Source organism: Leguminivora glycinivorella, chromosome 15 (assembly GCF_023078275.1).
Source record: "Leguminivora glycinivorella isolate SPB_JAAS2020 chromosome 15, LegGlyc_1.1, whole genome shotgun sequence".
Lineage (NCBI taxonomy): Eukaryota > Metazoa > Arthropoda > Insecta > Lepidoptera > Tortricidae > Leguminivora > Leguminivora glycinivorella.
Window position 1 is genome coordinate 18,803,981 of NC_062985.1, and position 20,549 is coordinate 18,824,529.

A 20,549-nucleotide genomic window follows, 5' to 3' on the forward strand; every position below is an offset into this window, starting at 1 on the left:
GTTTTAACAGTCAGCTTAAACAGTCCGAGATGTCTGACTGTCAAGTGTCACTGTCAACAAATATTGAATAACTACGAGCTATGGAATGTAGAAGTATAAGGAGAGAAATCTGTCAAAGTAGAACAGTCGAAAATGACGTGTCAAACCCTTATGTACCTGCAATTGCAGCGCCACCTGGTTTTATATCTGCACTTCTGAAACTTAAAGCTTTCGCTCCTTACCTCTAATCTCCATACTACTAGCGATGATAAGTGTCACAGTCAAACTCAAGTGACATCCCAACCGGAAGATTTTTTTGGTTATAGTGGCAGCTCTGAATAGTCTGACTCAACTATGTAACGTCACTTCCCCTTTAAACTATTTTTAAAATTTTTTACTAAAAATAAGGAAAAAAAAATATTAAAAAATATATTTTTGTGATCTACAGGCGTATATCTCGAAATGGTTTTCGATTTAGGGACATTGAAAATTTTGAAACGTTGTCAATTGATACGTCGAAAATACTACTTAGTAGTATATGAATTTCTTTATAAGTAGGATTTTTTGCATTATAAAATATAAAAATTACATCGACAAAAAATATATTTTTCTCAAACATGGTATGAAATATTGATGTTATGTGCCTTATAATTGGCAGCGAAGTATGACGTTGCAGGTGCGGCTAGGACGATTGATAGATAATGGAATTTCATACAAACCTTGCAGGCCAAGGCCGGCAAAGTCTTCTTTTTTAATTTCCAAACACAGATAATTGTGACATAACATCCAGGTATTTAGCCAATTAAAAAAAAACTATAAGGGGCTTTATAGACGTGCCGACTGCAACAGGTACGGGCCCTAGACAATATTTGATTTTGGGTGCGTTTTCATACAAAAAAAAATTTTTCGTTTTTTTTTAATTTTTTGTTTTTTTATAGGCGTATACGGGGTATTAAAGGGGAACGAAAATTCGATTATTTTTGCGCTACGACGCACCGTTTAGGAGATACAGCCATCCAAAGTTACTATTTTCAGTAGACTTTATTTATTTCATACCATGTTTGAGAAAAGCACTATACATACCTCGGCGGGAAATGGGGTTGGCAATGGCAACCCCATTTGTCCCGGCCTCTGTAGTAATGTACTATTATTGTAGAATCAGGGGGCCGATTTTTGAGTCTCACGCGTTCGAATTCAGAAAATTGTCACTAAAAATAATAGGCAATTCACCGTTTTCAACCGGTATTTTAGTGAAAGTGAGATTCAAAGATCGGCCCCCAGGGGATCGACTTTAGAATTTCGAACGCAAAAATTCGCCGTTCGAAAATCGGTGAAAACGACGTAATGCTATTTTTGGAAAAGGACGGCTAGTAATTTTAAATCTAGTGGTAATGACCACTCGTTTTCGATTTTGTTAGTAGAATTTAAATCGCTAGTAGTGGACATATTATTGAACGAATTTCACGAAATCGAATTGCCGAGATTCAAAAATCGGTCCCTGGGTCACAACATTTCACGAGAATCGATTTAGAATTACGGCAGGCAGAGCAAAACTTTTGGAAACACAAAAACTGAATTAATTGAATTAAACCTAACATGTTTACCTACTTACGCTGTTGTTTGGGTAAAAATAGTCCTACATTGTTGCTTCGACGGTGTTTTCAGTCAAAGGAAATAGTAAATCCGATGTACCAAAGACATAATTATGTAACTTCGTATAAAGTCTACGAAAAAACCGAACCTCAGTACCATACAGAGAAAGGCACGGTGGCCTAAATGGCGTTACACCTTTGGGGTACGCTCAGCTAGATGGCGCTTACATTAATATTTGACATTTTAACACATATCATGCTATGAATATGGCCTAATTGTCAAAACTGAGATGCAAAAGTTTTAAGCCTGTGTCAATAGATGGCAGTCTATACTTCGACAGTAACTCTCTATAATACTCGATCCTCTTTATATTTAGGAAACTCAACGATAGAGGGCGTTAAAATTAAATGCCGTAGTGCAAGTTGTTCGCTAGATGTCACTGTTACCCCCGCAAATTGGGTAAAGTTGGTAATGACTTGTTGTCGTAAAATGTATATTATAAGTATTTTTTGGTGTCCAAAATTTTCGTTAGATGTCGCTGTACCACCTGCAAACTAGCGAACGGCATTTTATGGTTAATTACATGTATTTAAATTGTAAACTTTATTATTGTCATCTTTTTCGACAAATAAGTGATTACAAATAATGCACTGTGATTACACATTTTACTTCGACAGTAACTCTCTATAATACTCGATCCTCTTTATATTTAGGAAACTCAACGATAGAGGGTAGGGTGTTTCATATTTGTATGGGAAAAATAAAATTGTGATATTTTTTCTGATTTCGCTCGGCTTTCGGTTCTAGCTTATCTCAAACGCCTATATACCAAATTTCAAGTGATTTGGACGTTGTTTAGAGGTCGCACTGGATGAACAGTTTGAAAAAAAGTCACTAAAAACTAATGTTACTCAATTTTATTTTCAAATAAAACAATAGAGTAGTTGTAACTTATTTGAAAGTAAAATAAAACAGTTGTAACATCCATTCTTGATAAAATAAGTCATCATCATTATTTAGCTTACATGTATACCTAAGCCGCAACCTTATCTTTTGTTCGCAAGTAGTACGCATTTTCTGTGATGTTCGACGACTTTCAGCGAGAACCGTTTTGCTCTTCATCTTTGACTGGAGCGTTAATTTTTATTATTAAATATATAGGTATACTTACTCTTCTTTGCGGTATGATAGACTATTGTTAGACTATCGACCAAGTCTGGTGTTAGGGCTACAATAATCGCTAACATCCTGAACATTAAATAGTTCTAAGACAAAAATCTAAAATGTAAGTAGGGTCTATATCCCGGTCAATATACTTAAGTCAAAGATCGATCTTGTTTTCTTCTTTGTCGTCACACTCTTGGCAGAGTGGTCGTGGCCGTCACATCAGGGGTGGTAGCAAGCTTAACAATGCATCGACATTCCTTACGCATTCGTAGAGTGGGCCACTATTAAGTGCAGCCTTGACTTGACTGGTCCATCGTATCTGAACCTTCTCCAGGATACTCTTAGCTTTCTTCTGCAGCACCACATTTCTAGGAAATCTATCTTCTTTTCCCTTGAAGTCCACGTCTCAGCACCGTAAAGAAATATGGGAAAATTGGGAGATACTAATGCCCTGACAAGTCGCATTTTAGTGGCATTTGTGATGAAGATTCTCCATATTTTGCCGATCCATGGCGGACCTGGTGATAGCCAATGTGCCACTTGATATCATCCACCTATCCTGTTATCAGTGCCCCGAGAGGGCCGAGAGACCACTGCTTCAAGCCAAAAACAGGACAAAAAATCAAAAAAACCTGTTCCTTAGAAGGAAGTCGAGCGTCCAAAAAGTGCAGCTACATGCCCCAATGTGTGTAAATTTATATTAATTTTAATTTTATGTCTCTTTACTAACCCTAGATCTAAGTGTTAATGTATTACTAACAAAATATGGACTTTTGTTCGAAATAAATGCAATTTATTTATTTATTATTATTTATTAAAAAAATATCATAAGAAACCTTGCCTAGAAACTAAATGCCACGTCAAATAGTAATTTTTTTTAAAAGAACTTGCTTCAATATAAAAACTTTTCATTAAAATCACTTTTAAACCACCTACTACAAAAAGTTACATAAATTTTGTTTCTAGCCTTTCCTGCGCCCATACTAACTTCTTCAGACAAAAGTTGCCACAGTGTGCGACCTCTAAATATTGTCCGATTTCCCTGATTTTTGGTATATGGGCTCTGTATAGGTGTAGAAACAAGAAGAAAAGCGAAGTCAAAGATAAATCAAAATTTTGGAAAAATGAAACACCCTAATAGAGGGCGTTAAAATTAAATGCCGTAGTGCAAGTTGTTCGCTAGATGTCACTGTTACCCCCGCAAATTGGGTAAAGTTGGTAATGACTTGTTGTCGTAAAATGTATATTATAAGTATTTTTTGGTGTCCAAAATTTTCGTTAGATGTCGCTGTACCACCTGCAAACTAGCGAACGGCATTTTATGGTTAATTACATGTATTTAAATTGTAAACTTTATTATTGTCATCTTTTTCGACAAATAAGTTAGAGTTGAAATATTTAATAATGTGACTGGTTGATGAATGACCTATTTAGAAATCCGGCCATAAATATGTGGCGTTCCATGTTTAAAGGGTTCACATGCATTATGTTCTATAAGGAACCTTTAGGCATGGAAAATCACATGAAAAGTTGTCGTAACTTAATAATAGATGGCGCTGCATTCGAAAATCTTGACTGATAACTCTATACCATACATCTATACTATTCAATAATACTCTGTGGTTGCTTCTATCAACGAACATGACATGGGTCGAAGATATAAGGTTAAATAGTGACATTTTTGACGCTGAATTGAAAATGGAAGTATCACAAGTGTCATTTAATTTAATGACACTTGATGACACTGACATTTCCGATGAAATAATAGAAAAAATATTTATCCATTCAAACATGTATCTGAAAACCTTTTATTTTTTTGACATAGTTGTATGCTTAATGCAATGCTCGTTATTGCACTAGTGCGATGTTAGTCTTAGATAGAATAGATGAGAGCGTGGCCGTATTATTGTTTTCCCCTCACTATCTCGGAAACACGTGTTTTGTCCTTTAATACCAGCGAGTAAAAACGCATTTTATCCACTAGTGGGTAAAGTAATTTGACCTTGAATAAAGTCAAATTAACTGCTTTAAAATTGATAAAAGTAAGTGAATCTAGTAATAAAGATGATTTACCACCTGTGGAAATAGTGGAAGCAGTGATAAACGCATTTTTTGCGTTGTAGTTTCCTCGCTATAGTAAGGGGAAAAGTTTTGTGTTACACTCGGGGTCAAATGTATTTTACTTCTCGTGTGTTAAAAAACTCGCAAGTTCAGGATTCTATTCTCGAACCACTCGCTTCGCTCGTGGTTCAACTATAGAATCCTTTCACTTGCTCGTTTTTCAATTCCACACTCGGCGTTAAAATACAACTTTGCCCCCTTGTATAACAAATAACTATTATTCAAACCCACAGCAAACACAGCGTAGACATTAATGGTTATTGACAAAAGAGAACTGATAAAAAAAAACACAACTTAATAAAAAAAAAAGAAATCTAGCTATTTTGACGTATTTTTAAGTTTAAATCAGACTCTGAATTTGTATTCAAGGCAGCGTTGGAGGTTTTAAAACTTTCTTCAGCGGTTTAAAGCGGAGACGGAACTAACTGGATATAAATGGGATCCCGTTCTCTCCGGCGCCCGAGTTTTTATGGGTCAAGCTCAGATCAAGCCGGATTGAATTCATTGTGTAGTAAAACGAAACGGATGCGTTGCTATTTTCAAAATAGTACATTATGGTGTAAACGAGGAAAGCTGAAAGTAGCACAAGTAACAGAGAAGGTGAGGCAGTTGATTAGCATGGCATGGGGGGATGAAAGCAAAGTAACAAAATGAGTGGTAAATATGAAGGTGGATGAACACAAAAGCAGTGGATTGCCTAAGAAAAGATGGATGGACTGAGAGAAAAATGATACGAGTCTTTCACTCTCATGTCATTCTCTACACGGTCCGTCCATTAGTATGGAAAGTGACGTGGAAATGAAGGGTGTTTTAGTGGACACATCGCTGGCTTGATTAAATTATTGGTGGCTCAGTTAACACAGCGCTGGAATTCGATCCAGAGGCCGTGACTTCCAGTCCCACCCAAGGCAAATATTTTCCACTTTTAAATTTTACTTAAGTACTATTTTACTTAAGTAATCCTATGGATTGCAGACGTTTCTGCTTGCCAAAAAAATTAAACAATAAGTTTTGATTATTTAATAAGTTTTTTGCAAAAAATTCATTTTTGGCACAAGCTTTTATCTCCGACTGTACCTTTCTTTCAATAGTCATCTACTGCTCTCCGAGACGTTTCTAAAAACCCCTTACTCGATGGGGATACGACGTTTTCATAACAGAGTTCCTATGACCACCTCTCTGCTCCGTCAGCATATCAGCTCGATGATACCCTAATGTTGCATTGTCACGTGGTTTACATATGTGTGCAAAATTTAAGCTCAATCGGAAACCGGAAATTGGGTCAAATTTAGCTTCTAAGTTCTGACGCACACTAACGTACTGACAAGGGAAGTTGAATAAAATCTTGTTATAAAAACAATACTGTTTTTTTCTAGTTTGTAAATAAGTCAAAACAAAACCTTATCGAATACTAGATCAAGAACCTCATGTCATTAACTGCACAGTCAGTGTTACGAATAGTTGGACTAACTAGCGGATAAACTAGCTAATGATAAGTTAGTTCCGAATTTCAAATGGAGCTAACTGCAGCTGACGGTAACAAGTTGATCCGGGGCAAATCAGTTCCCTGAATTTGTGTAATGACAGACAGTAACTTATTTAGCACCGTTAGGTCAAATGTGGCATGCGTGTTCAGCGGACATGTTATGACACTCTAGTTAATAGTGTAAAACATGAAAAACATTGTCTCCTGTAGCGTATTTAACCGACACACCGACGAGGTTTGACGAACGGTGATCATGCCTTCTACGCCGATGGTCCTGGGTTCGAATCCTGGTATAGGTGAAAAATCACAAATCACAAATCGTTTATTTGCCAAACATAATATCTACATAGGTACATTTTTCAAGCAGAACTTAAATTACATTTTTGCCATTAAGGTTATATCCGTCGGCCCCAAACTAGGCGCAGCCTGTATCTCGGGAACCGAAAAAATAGATTTAACTGTAGGACTTTATCTAAACGGAACATGGTAACCGTTTTTTTTTAAACTTAAAAAAGTCACCTGTTGTATGTGTGAGTAACGTGTTCGAATAGGCGTTTGTTTTGTTTATGTTACTAATTTTAAATATGTGTTCTCTAATCGAACACGTCACTCACACATACAACAGGTGACTTTCTTAAGTTTTAGAATACCTAGTCTGTTCATATTCTTTGATGAATACTTTTGCATATTAAATTGTATCTTGTTATTTAATGCATGTTAATTATAAGATGTAATGTTTTGAAAAAAAGTTGCCCGCCGAGTTTCTTGCCGGTCCCATAGTGGATACCCCCCTCCCAACTGAGGGGGACTGAAATCTTCTCGAGTCTGAGGCGTAGCGTTAGAGCCGGCGTAGCTTTATTTGACGTTCATATGCGCATTGTAATATGCCTACTTGAAAAATAAATATTTCATTTTCATTTTCATTTTTTTTTTCATTTTCACCTATACGAGCATTGATGAGGACAGATATTTGTTCCTGGGTCATGGTTGTTTTTTATGTTTTCCATGTAGGATTTGTAGTACCGAACCCTTAATGTTCGAAACGTTGAATAGGTATTGTTTCACTTTAGGTTTTACCAACGTTGGCGTTGTTTTCTCTTATGTTTTTTTTTTGCTGGAATTTGTTTTTATATGTTTTATTAATATTTTTATTTAAAAAATATACCATTATGTCCAAACAAAAAATGCACTTAGCGCTATTAGAGAAAATCCCAAACGAATTTATGAACTCCCTCCGAAAATAGCTTCCGTGCGAATGCTTTTTATGTGATTTTTTGTCGCCGTAAATGAAATCGGCGGGTCAAAGGTGAATCGACGCAATCTAGAGGGAATGAGTCGGCCTCTTCACTAGCAATTTGGCTACTATTCACTCGCCGTTCGCATCGGAAGCCACATAAAAGGTTACCCACTCTCCTGGCGCTGTCTCACTGTGTCGCAAGCCTTCGACTGATCGAAACCAGCGTGGCGGTACCTTGGCGTACCCCGCAGATCTTACCAACTAAAGGTTATGTTAAACTGGCGTGTGAGACAGAATGCTCACTCGTGGTATGTGCGGTCGAATAATATTCTGAATAGGTTTTTACTTGCTAAAACAGGAATCTTTTTATCCCGAATGGAGACTGTAATTTTGCCTTTTATATTTCGTGAATCATACGACCAGGAAATGCTTTATCCAAACATTCTAAAAATAAATGAATTATTAGCTTTGAACAAGGAAGCGGAGTTTAATGGATCGTCGGATATATTTGCTGTTAAAATATGATGCAAAATAATTTTGTTCCCATGTGTATTTGATTTTTAAGGCAGAATTATTATCGTGGGTTTGAATGTACCTAATGCTAATAAGTAGAAACAGAAGGTTTATATATAAATACGAGGATAAAAATGTACTTTTCTCATTAAACCATAGATTTTTGCTAACATTTAATTTTGGTCAATAAAAAGGAACTGTATAATTTTAATTTCGTTTCAAACAATACAACATTTTTCCAAATATATTTAGCGTCCGATCTTAATCGACTAATCGATGGAGATTTTTATCGCATTTAGGTAATATGCGATCAATTGTATGATAGTGAAGGCAATTTTATTAAACTAATACTCAAACTGAATAAAATATGTCTGTCCCAAAAGATATTTGTTTCTCGATTCGGAATATTTTTGTTAATTGGCTTTAACCTTTAGGTTTTTTTTTTATAAGGATAAGAGTAAAGAATAAAGTTTATTTTGTAGATCGCATTATATTAAGTAAGTAAGTAAGTGCGAAAAAAAGTTCAAATCGAGTGCCGATAAATTAAAACACGATCGAAGGGAGTACCGTACGACGTTTTTCAGTACAGATGGCCATCCGAAGTTTCCACCTGACATACAATGAACCACTTCTCGCACTAGTGCGTAAAAAACACCATCTGTACTGAAAAAAATGGAGACCTTTTCAGTGACGTTAATATAATGCCTATTAATGTGTTTCATAGACGTAAGGAATATTGTTAACGTCCTGAATAATAGTACATTTCGTTATAAGTGCGAGAAGTATGTCATTACTTCACGAGTCCCGAGACATTTCTCAAATCTCGGGACGAGTGAAGAATGACATTCTCGCATGTGTGACATACGACGTTTTTTAATACAGTTGCGAAAAAACACTACTACTTACAACGAAATAAAACAATCCGAACTATCAATTTTCCCATGGACATTGACGGATTATTTGACAATTCAAAGGCGTATTTTTGAAGCTTTTAAACTTGCGTGCATATTTTCGAGTTTGCTATTCATCTAACATAATTTATTTCATTGGGTGCCATAAAAACATAAACATTTACGATTTGGGACGATTGTTTAATGTACAACTACATTTTAATTTAATCGATCCATTTATGCCCCGACGTATTGCAAATAACGTAAAATAATTATGACAAATCGCGTAACATATTGAGGTTTTTTGAACGTGCATTAAGTTAAAACATGGTAGACGCCTCTACTTTGACAGTAGAAGACGCGTTTCGTTCCAATCATGTTCTGTTTACACGACTCATTATGACCGATTTTTCAAAGTATAAACCATTTTATAAATTATGTTTAGTATGACTAAAAGTAATTAACGTTTTAAATATTAATCACTTAATAGTATGTTTATAGTTTTATTCTGTCTTAGTAAACTAGACTAATATGAAAACAGCTCGGTAAGTAGTCGTAAAATGGAACGTATATACTTTTTACGCACTAGTTCGTAAAATACAACTTCTCGCACGTTACACAACCAAAAAACGGGCACTTTTTGAGCAACTGTATTAAAAAATATTTTCTTGCTTTCAGACTCAACACATTATCAAAAACACTCTGTTAAAATAATTATTGCTTAGAGCGTTTTTGATAACGTGCATAAAAACAACAACAGTACAGTAAGTTAAACGAAACAGTAAAAGTTATCTAAGGAACAACTTTTTTGAAAAAAAAAAAAAAAACGTATATTTGCTACCCTGAAAGTTAACGGTAATCAATAAAAACAGGTTGTATATCTGGGTCATCGCGCCAGCTATGTAATTAAGTATACATTGTTGGATTTGCACAAATCATCCAATTTTCAAGCAATTGCCTTTGCCCTTCGATTTTAACACTTTAATCAATCATTGCATGTATTCTTTATGATTTTTTTATAGTATTTTATACAATCGTGATATAATACAGAGCTTTTCAGTCGGATTACCGTGTTTGTACAGAGAACTGTAATAAAAAAATAATATTGCAAACACTTTTAAAACTAAAACCATAGATTAAATATAAGAAGATCATACCATCCCATACATCAAAATGCGACCGCCTAAGAACGCGCATACACCACACCACACATAGATGGCGCCACAAAATAAACGTCTAATTATATAAACTAATTTGGACTGCGTATTCCCCATCATATTAGAAGAGTAAAATGTCATATAAACTTTTCTGGATTTCGCCTACTTTCAAAACTATAAGCATTAAAATAAAATGACAATTACTCATTATTTCTCAGAACAAAACCCTGTTTTGAAGGCGAAGATGCCGTTATCGGACAAAATCTAAATATCCTCATTGATAGACATCAAAAAGTAGGTAAAGTAACTCATTACAGAAAAGTATTTTTTTTACAATTGTAAATTTTTATTTTAAGTGCCAGTTTTACGAATAATGTGAAAACACATCCAAAAATACTCAAAAAAAATTTTTTGGCGAAATTTGCTTGACGTCATATACCATTTTGAAATGCGTAGTTAAAATCTTTCGGTTTCCTCATGTCACACCGTGTATTGTACTTCTTTGAATGTGGTACGGATACATTCGGCTGGTGGGTGATACTGATACATTTTTGCTAATTTTTCAAATGCGTCATGTCATGTTTTCAAATGCGCTTGAAAATCTCTCGTCGCGTATATTGCATTGAAACATTTCAACCTCAAATGCGCTGCGCTCGCGACCACACGTGAAGCTTTCAAAGCTTTTACACTAGCTCGTCACTTTGCACTTTAATTAGTCTACTAAATCCTGTTAAATATAATTAAGTTGGAGAATGTGCGCAATTCACGAGAAAATGGTAGTTTATATTGCATTTAGGGACTTCATTATGGTTAAAAATAAACATATAAACGCTGCCAAATATTGATGTAGCCTGTTTGACTATTAAAACGACAATTATTTAATGTGTTTGTATTTTTCCATCTAAAGAAAAAGGCACACAAACATAAGTTGAACTTTTATGATAGGTATCCGGTGAAGTCATATTAGGTAGTCGTATTACTAAGTAAGGTTTTACAGTGTGGCAATTTTTTTATTCGATATTGAAGAAGCATCAAATTTTCATTTTCATGGATATGTACTAATACTTTTTTTAACTCAAAGCGATAAGGTGTATTACGAAAATTCCAAATTTACTTGCCATCCTGCACTGAGAGAAAATACAACCAGTTTTCATGTTCGTTCAACAAGTTTTTTGGTTAAAATAGCGCCTACGTGCTCTTTGGTTCAAACAACAAGCTATTTGTCAGTTGAATCGGCAATCGGCAAATCGATTTTATAAAAACAACCTGACACATATTGTTTTAAACATACGTTTGACTGATTCAAACGGATAAACCGCAACAAGTCGAACTTGTTAAATTCACAATGCAAATTTCTCTCAGTGTGAGAACTTTTGCCAGCTTACAGTGCGTTAACGTATTTAAAGTGACTTATAGTATAATAGAATGCGATAAATTAACATAATTTTTTTCTAAGAGTATTGTTTTATACCCCTGTGTAGTAACGGGTTAATAATTTCACAGCCCCCTTTCTTCCCGTGGGTGTCGTAGAAGCCGACTGTGGGATATGGGTTAAATTGTGGCGTAGGCGAGGCTGGCAACCTGTCACTGCAATGTCACTGTTTGGATTTCTTTCAACCCCTTTTTGCCAAGAGTGGCACTGAAACTTAGTAGTTCATGTGCTCTGCCTACCCCTTTATGGGATACAGGCGTGATTATATTTATGTATGTAGTATTAATAGCCCTTCAAGTGGCTTATAATAGTGGTTAAATATGTCTACTCAAACTGACGACCGGTCTGGCTCAGTCGGTATTAGTGACCCTGCCTGATGAGCCGCGGTCCCAGGTATGAATCCCGGTAAGGGCATTTATTTGTGTGGTGGGCACAGATATTTGTTCCTGAGCCATGGATGTTTTCTATGTATATAAGTACTAGCTTTTGCCCGCGGCTTCGCTCGCGTCAGAAAAAGACAAAAAGTAGCCTATGTCACTCTCCATCCCTTCAACTATCTGCACTTTAAAAATCATGTCAATTCCGTGAAAGACGGACAAACAAACAGACACACACACTTTTCCATTTATAATATTAGTATGGATGTATTTATCTATTTAAGTATGTATATCGTCGCTTAGCACCCATAGTACAAGCTTTGCTTAGTTTGTGGCTAAGTTGATCTGTGTAAGGTGTCCCCCCAATATTTATTAACTATTTTATTTAATCAAACAAGTGTTAAAGAGCAACTATCATTTTGTCCCCAGGTATCCTGGATCCGCAAACGCGACCTCCACATCCTCACTGTCGGAGTCCACACATACAGCAGCGATGCGCGGTTCGCGGCGCTCCACGCTGACGGCTCCGATGAGTGGACGTTGCGAGTGGCGCCGGCTCAGCCTAGGGACTCTGGCGCTTATGAGTGCCAAGTGTCGACGGAACCGAAGATCAGTTTGTCGTTTAGACTTACTGTTGTAGGTAAGAGATATTCCTTAGTCAGAGTACCTAGTATAAGACGCACACAATTTTTATAGAAGAATATTGGACTTCACACATATATCAGCGAAGCGCAGTTCGCGGCGCTCCACGCTGACGGCTCTGATGAGTGGACCTTGCGAGTGGCACCGGCTCAGCCTAGGGACTCTGGCGCTTATGAGTGCCAAGTGTCAACGGAACCGAAGATCAGTTTGTCGTTCAGACTTACTGTTGTAGGTAAGAGAGATTCCTTAGTCACAGTACCTAGTATAAGACGCACACAGTTTTATAGAAGAATATTGGACTTCACACATATATCAGCGATGCGCAGTTCGCGGCGCTCCACGCTGACGGCTCTGATGAGTGGACCTTGCGAGTGTCACCGGCTCAGCCTAGGGACTCTGGCGCTTATGAGTGCCAAGTGTCGACGGAACCGAAGATCAGTTTGTCGTTCAGACTTACTGTTGTAGGTAAGAGAGATTCCTTAGTCACAGTACCTAGTATAAGACGCACACAGTTTTATAGAAGAATATTGGACTTCACACATATATCAGCGATGCGCAGTTCGCGGCGCTCCACGCTGACGGCTCTGATGAGTGGACCTTGCGAGTGTCACCGGCTCAGCCTAGGGACTCTGGCGCTTATGAGTGCCAAGTGTCGACGGAACCGAAGATCAGTTTGTCGTTCAGACTTACTGTTGTAGGTAAGTCCTTAGTCACAAAAGCATGAAGGATTAAAACACCTTCATAATTTTAAAGGGTTTTTAGTGTCTAGGTTAATAAGAGATGAGCAAAGTTTTATGATGAGTGGAGGTTGCGAGTGGCGCCGCGCCGGCTCAACCTAGGGACTCTGGCGCTTATGAGTGCCAAGTGTCTACGGAACCGAAGATCAGTTAGACTTACTGTTGTAGGTAAGAGAGATTATTGTGTTTGGAATGGTATGTGATGCACTCAAATGAGTGGCACAAGCACAGCCTATGACTATCCTAAATTGGGATTTCGTGCTTGACAATAAAACGAAAAATCTGACAGATTTAAGTCAGCCCTATCTGCTGTGGCACTATGTGTACTCTGTAGAATAGGTAGTTAAAAAAAGTTAAAAATATAATTTGTATATTCTCGGATAGTCATATTTGTCGATTAACCAACCAAATGGGCGAACCAACTTTTTCTTGCCTATTATTGCTATGGTTACGTTCCCTTGAGTTACACTGGTTTTACGCAAAATTTATGCTACTGAAATTATGCAAGCATGCATGTAGTTCATGTTTGTAGGTGGCAAATTAAGGAAAGGGCTTGTTAACACCAGAAAAATGCATGTTTGCATAGTTTAAGTAGCATAATTTTGCGTAAAACCACCTTGCGTGACCCAGGGGACCGTAACCATGGCAATGGCATGCAAAAAAAAGTTGATTCACCATAAATATCTGTACACATCATAAATATTTGTATACACAATACGCGCGGTCGTTATAATAATTTTGGAAAATAATTTAATGTAAAATAATTTCTAATTTCTAAACTGACGCCATAATATTAATGATAGGTTCAACTGTTTCAAGATATTTTATTCATTGGCTCAAATTGCTGTACATTAAATATTAAATGATTTATAAACCGTAAACGCTTACCGGCGTTTAATATATTGATTTAATGCTAGTTTGCACTTTGTTTTGATACATTTTCATTGCAATTTTAACTATAAAACTCCCGTGAGAATCAAACATAATCATTAATAAAAAAAAATTAAGCGGATTACTCACGTGTTAAGTCGATATAGCGTTCGACATGTTTGTTTGTGTGTTTTTTTTTAATATGTTCATTGCATTTGAATATTAACTACTAACTACGCATTGACTAAATGAGGTTAGGAATGCAAAAAAAAAAACAATATAGGACCTATCGTATAATTATGTATTATTCTAAATTACCGACTGCCTTTTTCATTTCGTCCCCAAAAGTCTATAAGGAACAGTGGGGCAATTTCAACTGGGGGACAAATGCATCTAGTCCATATATATCGTTGGCTGAGTACCTGCAACACAAGCCATCTTGAGCTTACCGTGGGACAGTCAATCTGTGTAAGACTGTCCTATAATGTTTATTTTATTGTATTAATTAGAATTTTAATTGATATTAATGGACAACCTTTTAACCACCAAAAGGGCATCTTATACTGGTCCAGAAAGTCGACTTTAAGGTTTAGTAAAAGTCACCTAGTTTTCGAGATTTTCACACTTTTTGTCGTCACAACCTTAATGTCGATTTTCCGGACCAGTATAAGGTGCCCTCTTGGTGGTTAAAAGGTTGTCCATTAATTACCGGGCACCCGGAATATGATACATGTGGAACTCAACTTAATAGTGTAATAATGGAAAAACCGGCCAAGAGCGAGTCGGGCCACGCTCAGTGTAGGGTTCCGTAGTTTTTCGTATTTTTCTCAAAAACTACTGAACTTATCAAGTTTAAAACAATTTTTGTGTTTATTTTCATATTTTTTAAACATATGATTCAAAAGTTAGAGGGGGGGGGGACGCACTTTTTGTTCCTTTAGGAGCGATTATTTCCGAAAAATATTAATATTATCAAAAAACGATTTTAGTAAACCCTTATTCATTTTTAAATACCTATCCAACAATATATCACACGTTGGCGTTGGAATGAAAAAAAAAATCAGCCCCCACTTTACATGTAGGGGGGGTACCCTAATAAAACATTTTTTTTCAATTTTTTATTTTTGTACTTTGTTGGCGTGATTGATATACATACTGGTACCAAATTTCAGCTTTCTAGTGCTTACGGTTACTGAGATTATCCGCGGACGGACGGACGGACAGACAGACATGGCGAAACTATAAGGGTTCCTAGTTGACTACGGAACCCTAAAAAATTGATCAGTTACAATGGCCCCCCCGTTTTTGCCCCGCAGTACCTTATCTCATATATCTGCACGCTCCTGGGCTTCATAATTTATAAAATATCAGGAAAATATCGGATGAACTACGCTTGTAAGAATAACACACTGTATTTGCAAATAAATGTAACATTTAACGAATAAAATGTCGCCGTTTGTCGCTCATCGGTCCAGTGCAATAATTTAGATGAATTATTCGGGACAGGAATTCCGAGTGAGACATTATTGCTTTCAAGGGCTTTTAATGTTTTGCTTTTACATTTCGTTAGATGTCAGGAGGCTGATTATGTTTTTTAAATCTGATCTTCGTGAGTTTTCAGAAAAAAGTGTACCAAAATTAAATATCTATAATAGGTTTGGGAAATTAAACTATATGTTGTGTAACAATTTGTACCTAATCATATATACAACTTTAAAATTATGCTTGAAAATATTTATTAATCACATAGCACAACTTATCAATACTGTAAATTATATACAATATATAAAACTTAATAATAACTATACAAAACTAATTGAACTAAATACTTAAAAATAAACTTATAATAAATAAAAATGATGCTAACAGTTAAATAAGGAGGTACTAAATAGGGGGGGACAAAAAAAAAAGTCATAGAAAGAAAACCCCGTCCAGTGAGTCCTGGTGCGGCATCGACCCCAGGACACTGGCCGCATTACCTCTCTGGATTGCTAGCGATATACGCTGGGAGAGGTAAGCGCCAGCCCTTGGGTCGCCGGATGCGTCTATCAGCCGGGTCGACAGGGCACCCATGAAAGATTTCATGTCTGCTTGTATAGGCTACTTCCCTCCTAGTCAAATCAGCTTCTTTTAAAGAACTGTCAAAACGAATTTGAACAATTTGCTACCATGGAATTAATTGACCGCAGCGAAGCAAGGGCTACGTTTTAACTCAAGCAGTTTGCTTTTGTATGTCCGGATGTCTCGCTCTACAGCTCGCATTTCCCAACCGATTCGCGTGAAATTTTGTGACCAGATTCTATGACTCAATAAAATTTTTTTGTCGTCCCAGATTTTGGAAATTGTAAAAATTTACAAAGTCATGGGGCCTCACGCCTTAACTTTTAGCCGTATCGATATCTTAAAAGTCTTGTCTTTTAGATGCATGTATATAGAGTGCTTGGCAAAAAAATCAGACGTTTTAGAACACAGGTTTAGACGGTAGATGTAAAAATATGTAATATTGCATGAGAATAAGCATTTTAATTCCGCCAATCTACGTATGTATTAGGGTGGCTCAGTGGTAAGTCACCGTGCTTTTTTTCAAATTTCTAATCACCAAGTTCTGCGTTCGAATCCTCCAGGTGCCATAATTTTTGTATTTTTTTTGCATTTGAATTTTGTATTATAATAATTATATTTTAACCAACTAAGCGATATATACATTTTATATACATATAATCATTTTTTTTTTCAGTAGAAAGTAAAATCCTGTTTGCTTGATGATCGAAATTTGCATTTTTATGTCCGTATATTTTCCTCTATTCAACCGATTCTCGTAAAATTTAATTATGTAACGAGACTATTTATATTTATTTTTTATGATCCAGTGTTTAATAATTTTGAAGTACAAAAAAAAACTTATTATTTATAAATAAATGTAGTGCCGAAGATGGCAAAAATAAGTACTAACCAATTTGATATAGAAAGGATGAGCTGAAATAATTACGATGCCTCTCCTACAACGTCACGCCACAATATTCTCACAGATGGCGTTAAACAGAAGATAAAAACTTACCTCGGAAAAATCAACAAAATTGTGTCTGACCAGAGACCTATATAACTTCGTCTGACTAAGACTCTATACTCTCTGGTTTGACTAAAGAAAACGGACGCAAACATTAAAAATTTGTGCGTGGAGTCCCTCCGCGCGGCATAAGTGAAACTTCGTAACATAATTATGATAGCTGTTGGCAACAAGAAGAAAAATAATAAAAATACAAAAAGTTTTGCATTTGCCGGGAATCGAACCTAGAAATATGACCAGCATGAGGGCAAAAATGTACCATGAATGACACTGCACCACCGTGGTTTGTACTAATCGGTGCGAATTTAAGTGTTATGTGCTGCCACTTTCAAATAGATTGAATTAGTGAGTTGGCGATGCATCGTAGTATTTAAAATAGTTGGGTTAGGGTTTTCTTGTGACCCTTAAAAGCGAAAATAGGAATCCCACTTCGCGGGCTACCGTCGACACGTTTACAAAACAAAAACTGATAACAAAACCAAAATGGACGACGAGGGGGAAGCACCCACAAGGGGTGCTCGGGGGGCGAAGCCCCCGCCAAAAATAAATACCACGTAGTACGTATTGAAAATAAGTTAGGTTAGGGTTTTCTTGCGAAGTATAAGGTCGAAAATAAAGGGGGGGCTCGGGGGGCGCAGCCCCGCAAAATAGAAATACCGATTAAGTATCCAAACTAAGTAAGGTTAGGGTTTTCTTGTGACCCTGAAAAGCGAAAATAGGCAACCCACTTCGCGGGCTAGCGTCGACACGCTTACAAATCCAAAATTGATAAGAAAAACAAAATGGACCACGAGGGGCGAAGCATCCACAAGGGGGCTCGGGGGCGAAGCCCCCGCCAAAAAGAAATACCAACGTAGTACGTATTGAAAATAAGTTAGGTTTAGTCTTTTTTACGACGCTTAAGAGCGAAGATAAGGGGGGGCTCGGGGGCGCAGCCCCCGCAAAAAAGAAAGATCAATTAAGTGTCCAAACTAATTAAGGTTAAAGTTTTCTTGCGACCCTTAAGAGGGAAAATAAGGGGGCTCAGGGGGCGCAGCCCCCGCCAAAAATAATACCGATTAAATATCCAAACTAAGTAAGGCTAGGGTTATCTTGTGACCCTGAAAAGCGAAAATAGGCAACCCACTTCGCGGGCTAGCGTCGACACGCTTACAAATCCAAAATTGATAAGAAAAACAAAATGGACCACGAGGGGCGAAGCATCCACAAGGGGGCTCGGGGGCGAAGCCCCCGCCAAAAAGAAATACCAACGTAGTACGTATTGAAAATAAGTTAGGTTTAGTCTTTTTTACGACGCTTAAGAGCGAAGATAAGGGCGGGCTCGGGGGGCGCAGCCCCCCGCAAAAAAGAAAGATCGATTAAGTATCCAAACTAAGTAAGGTTAAAATTTTCTTGCGACCCTTAAGAGGGAAAATAAGGGGGGCTGGGGGGGCGCAGCCCCCGCAAAATAGAAATACTGATTATGTATCCAAACTAAGTAAGGTTAGGGTTTTCTTGTGACCCTGAAAAGCGAAAATAGGCAGCCCACTTCGCGGGCTAGCGTCGACACGCTTAGAAATCGAAAATTGATAACAAAACCAAAATGGACGACGAGGGGCGAAGCACCCACAAGGGGGCTCGGGGGGCGAAGCCCCCAGCCAAAAATAAATACCACGTAGTACGTATTGAAAATAAGTTAGGTTAGGGTTTTCTTGCGAAGTTTAAGATTGAAAATAAGGGGGGCTCGGGGGCGCAGCCCCCGCAAAATAGAAACACCAATTAAGTATCCAAACTAAGTAGGGTTAGGTGTTCTTGTGACCCTGAAAAGCGAAAATAAGCAACCCACTTCGCGGGCTAGCGTCGACACGCTTAGAAATCGAAAATTGATAACAAAACCAAAATGGACGACGAGGGGCGAAGCACCCACAAGGGGGCTCGGGGGGCGAAGCCCCCCGCCAAAAATAAATACCACGTAGTACGTATTGAAAATAAGTTAGGTTAGGGTTTTCTTGCGAAGTTTAAGATGGAAAATAAGGGGGCGCTCGGGGGGCGCAGCCCCCCGCAAAATAGAAATACCGATTAAGTATCCAAACTAAGTAAGGTTAGGGTTTTCTTGTGACCCTGAAAAGCGAAAATAGGCAGCCCACTTCGCGGGCTAGTGTCGACACGCTTACAAATCGTGGACGACGGGGGGCGAAGAAATAAATACCACCGTTGTACTTATTGAAAAGAAGTTAGGGTTTTCTTTCGGCGAAACACCCACCCCGGGGCTCGGGGAGGGGGAGGGGTAACCCCCACAAAATACCAACGTAATACCTATTGAAAATAAGTTAGTTTAAGGTTTTCTTGCGACGAACAAGGGTGATTATAAGGGGGGGGGGGGGCTTGGGAGGGCAGCCCCCGAAAAAAGAAAGACCTATTAAATATCCAAACTAAGTTAGGTTAGGATTTTCGTGTGACGCTTAGAAGCGAAAAGCCCACTTTGCGGGCTAGCGTCGACACGATTACAAAACAAAAGTTGATAACAAAACCAAGGGCAGGACTATGATTCTTGCCATTTTATCACTTATCTACGCGGATAAAGCATCCGTCACGTTGTGGCAAGTTAGTCAGTGTAATATTGACATATATGTTATCCACATTGATAAGTGATAAAAGTGCAAGCATGATAGCCCCACAGTTTTTATATGTTAAATGCAGAAATTGCCGTTAAGGGCTTGAGTTGAGTGCCTATAGCGTACGAGTATATGTCGCTTGAAACTGTTGCTGTCATGAGGTCATGACTTGACTGCGATAATCACTAATTATCTTTCAGTTTTGCGTTCTCTAAGCATTTCGCGAAGGTCTACAGCTCCCAGAGCCACTAGTATAAAATGGTGCCGAGTGACGACTGGTCAACTGATTTACTTTATGTCTTTCTCTCCGATCACAGATTAAACATAAGAAGATCATACCATCCCATATATTAAAATGCGACCGCCTAAGAACGCGCATACACTGCACCACACATAGATGGCGCCGCAAAAAATGCCTTGTTGCCATCGATAATTTGTAGATTGGCGTTATGTGTCACTTTCGAGTCATAAATCTATGTCAAAAGTGACACTTAACGCTATTCTACAAGTATAATCGACATTTTTTTTGTGGCGCCATCTATGTGTGGTGTAGTGTATGCGCGTTCTTACACGGTCGCATTTTAATGTATGGGATGGTATGATCTTATATTTAATCTATGTTTATATTTCAGATGACGCATTGTACAGTGACCTGCAAAAGTGCATGACGAATTTATCAATGAATTC

General features: G+C 37.5%; 1 protein-coding gene across 1 annotated transcript in view; it reads left to right on the plus strand.

Annotated features, from left to right (window-relative positions):
- LOC125233863 (hemicentin-2-like) overlaps positions 1 to 20,549 on the plus strand; it is an 89,774-nt gene that overhangs the window by 31,858 nt on the left and 37,367 nt on the right. The window contains exon 3 of the mRNA XM_048140005.1: positions 12,382 to 12,592. Coding sequence (XP_047995962.1) covers positions 12,382 to 12,592 — 211 coding nt within the window. The remainder of the gene's footprint in view (positions 1 to 12,381; positions 12,593 to 20,549) is intronic.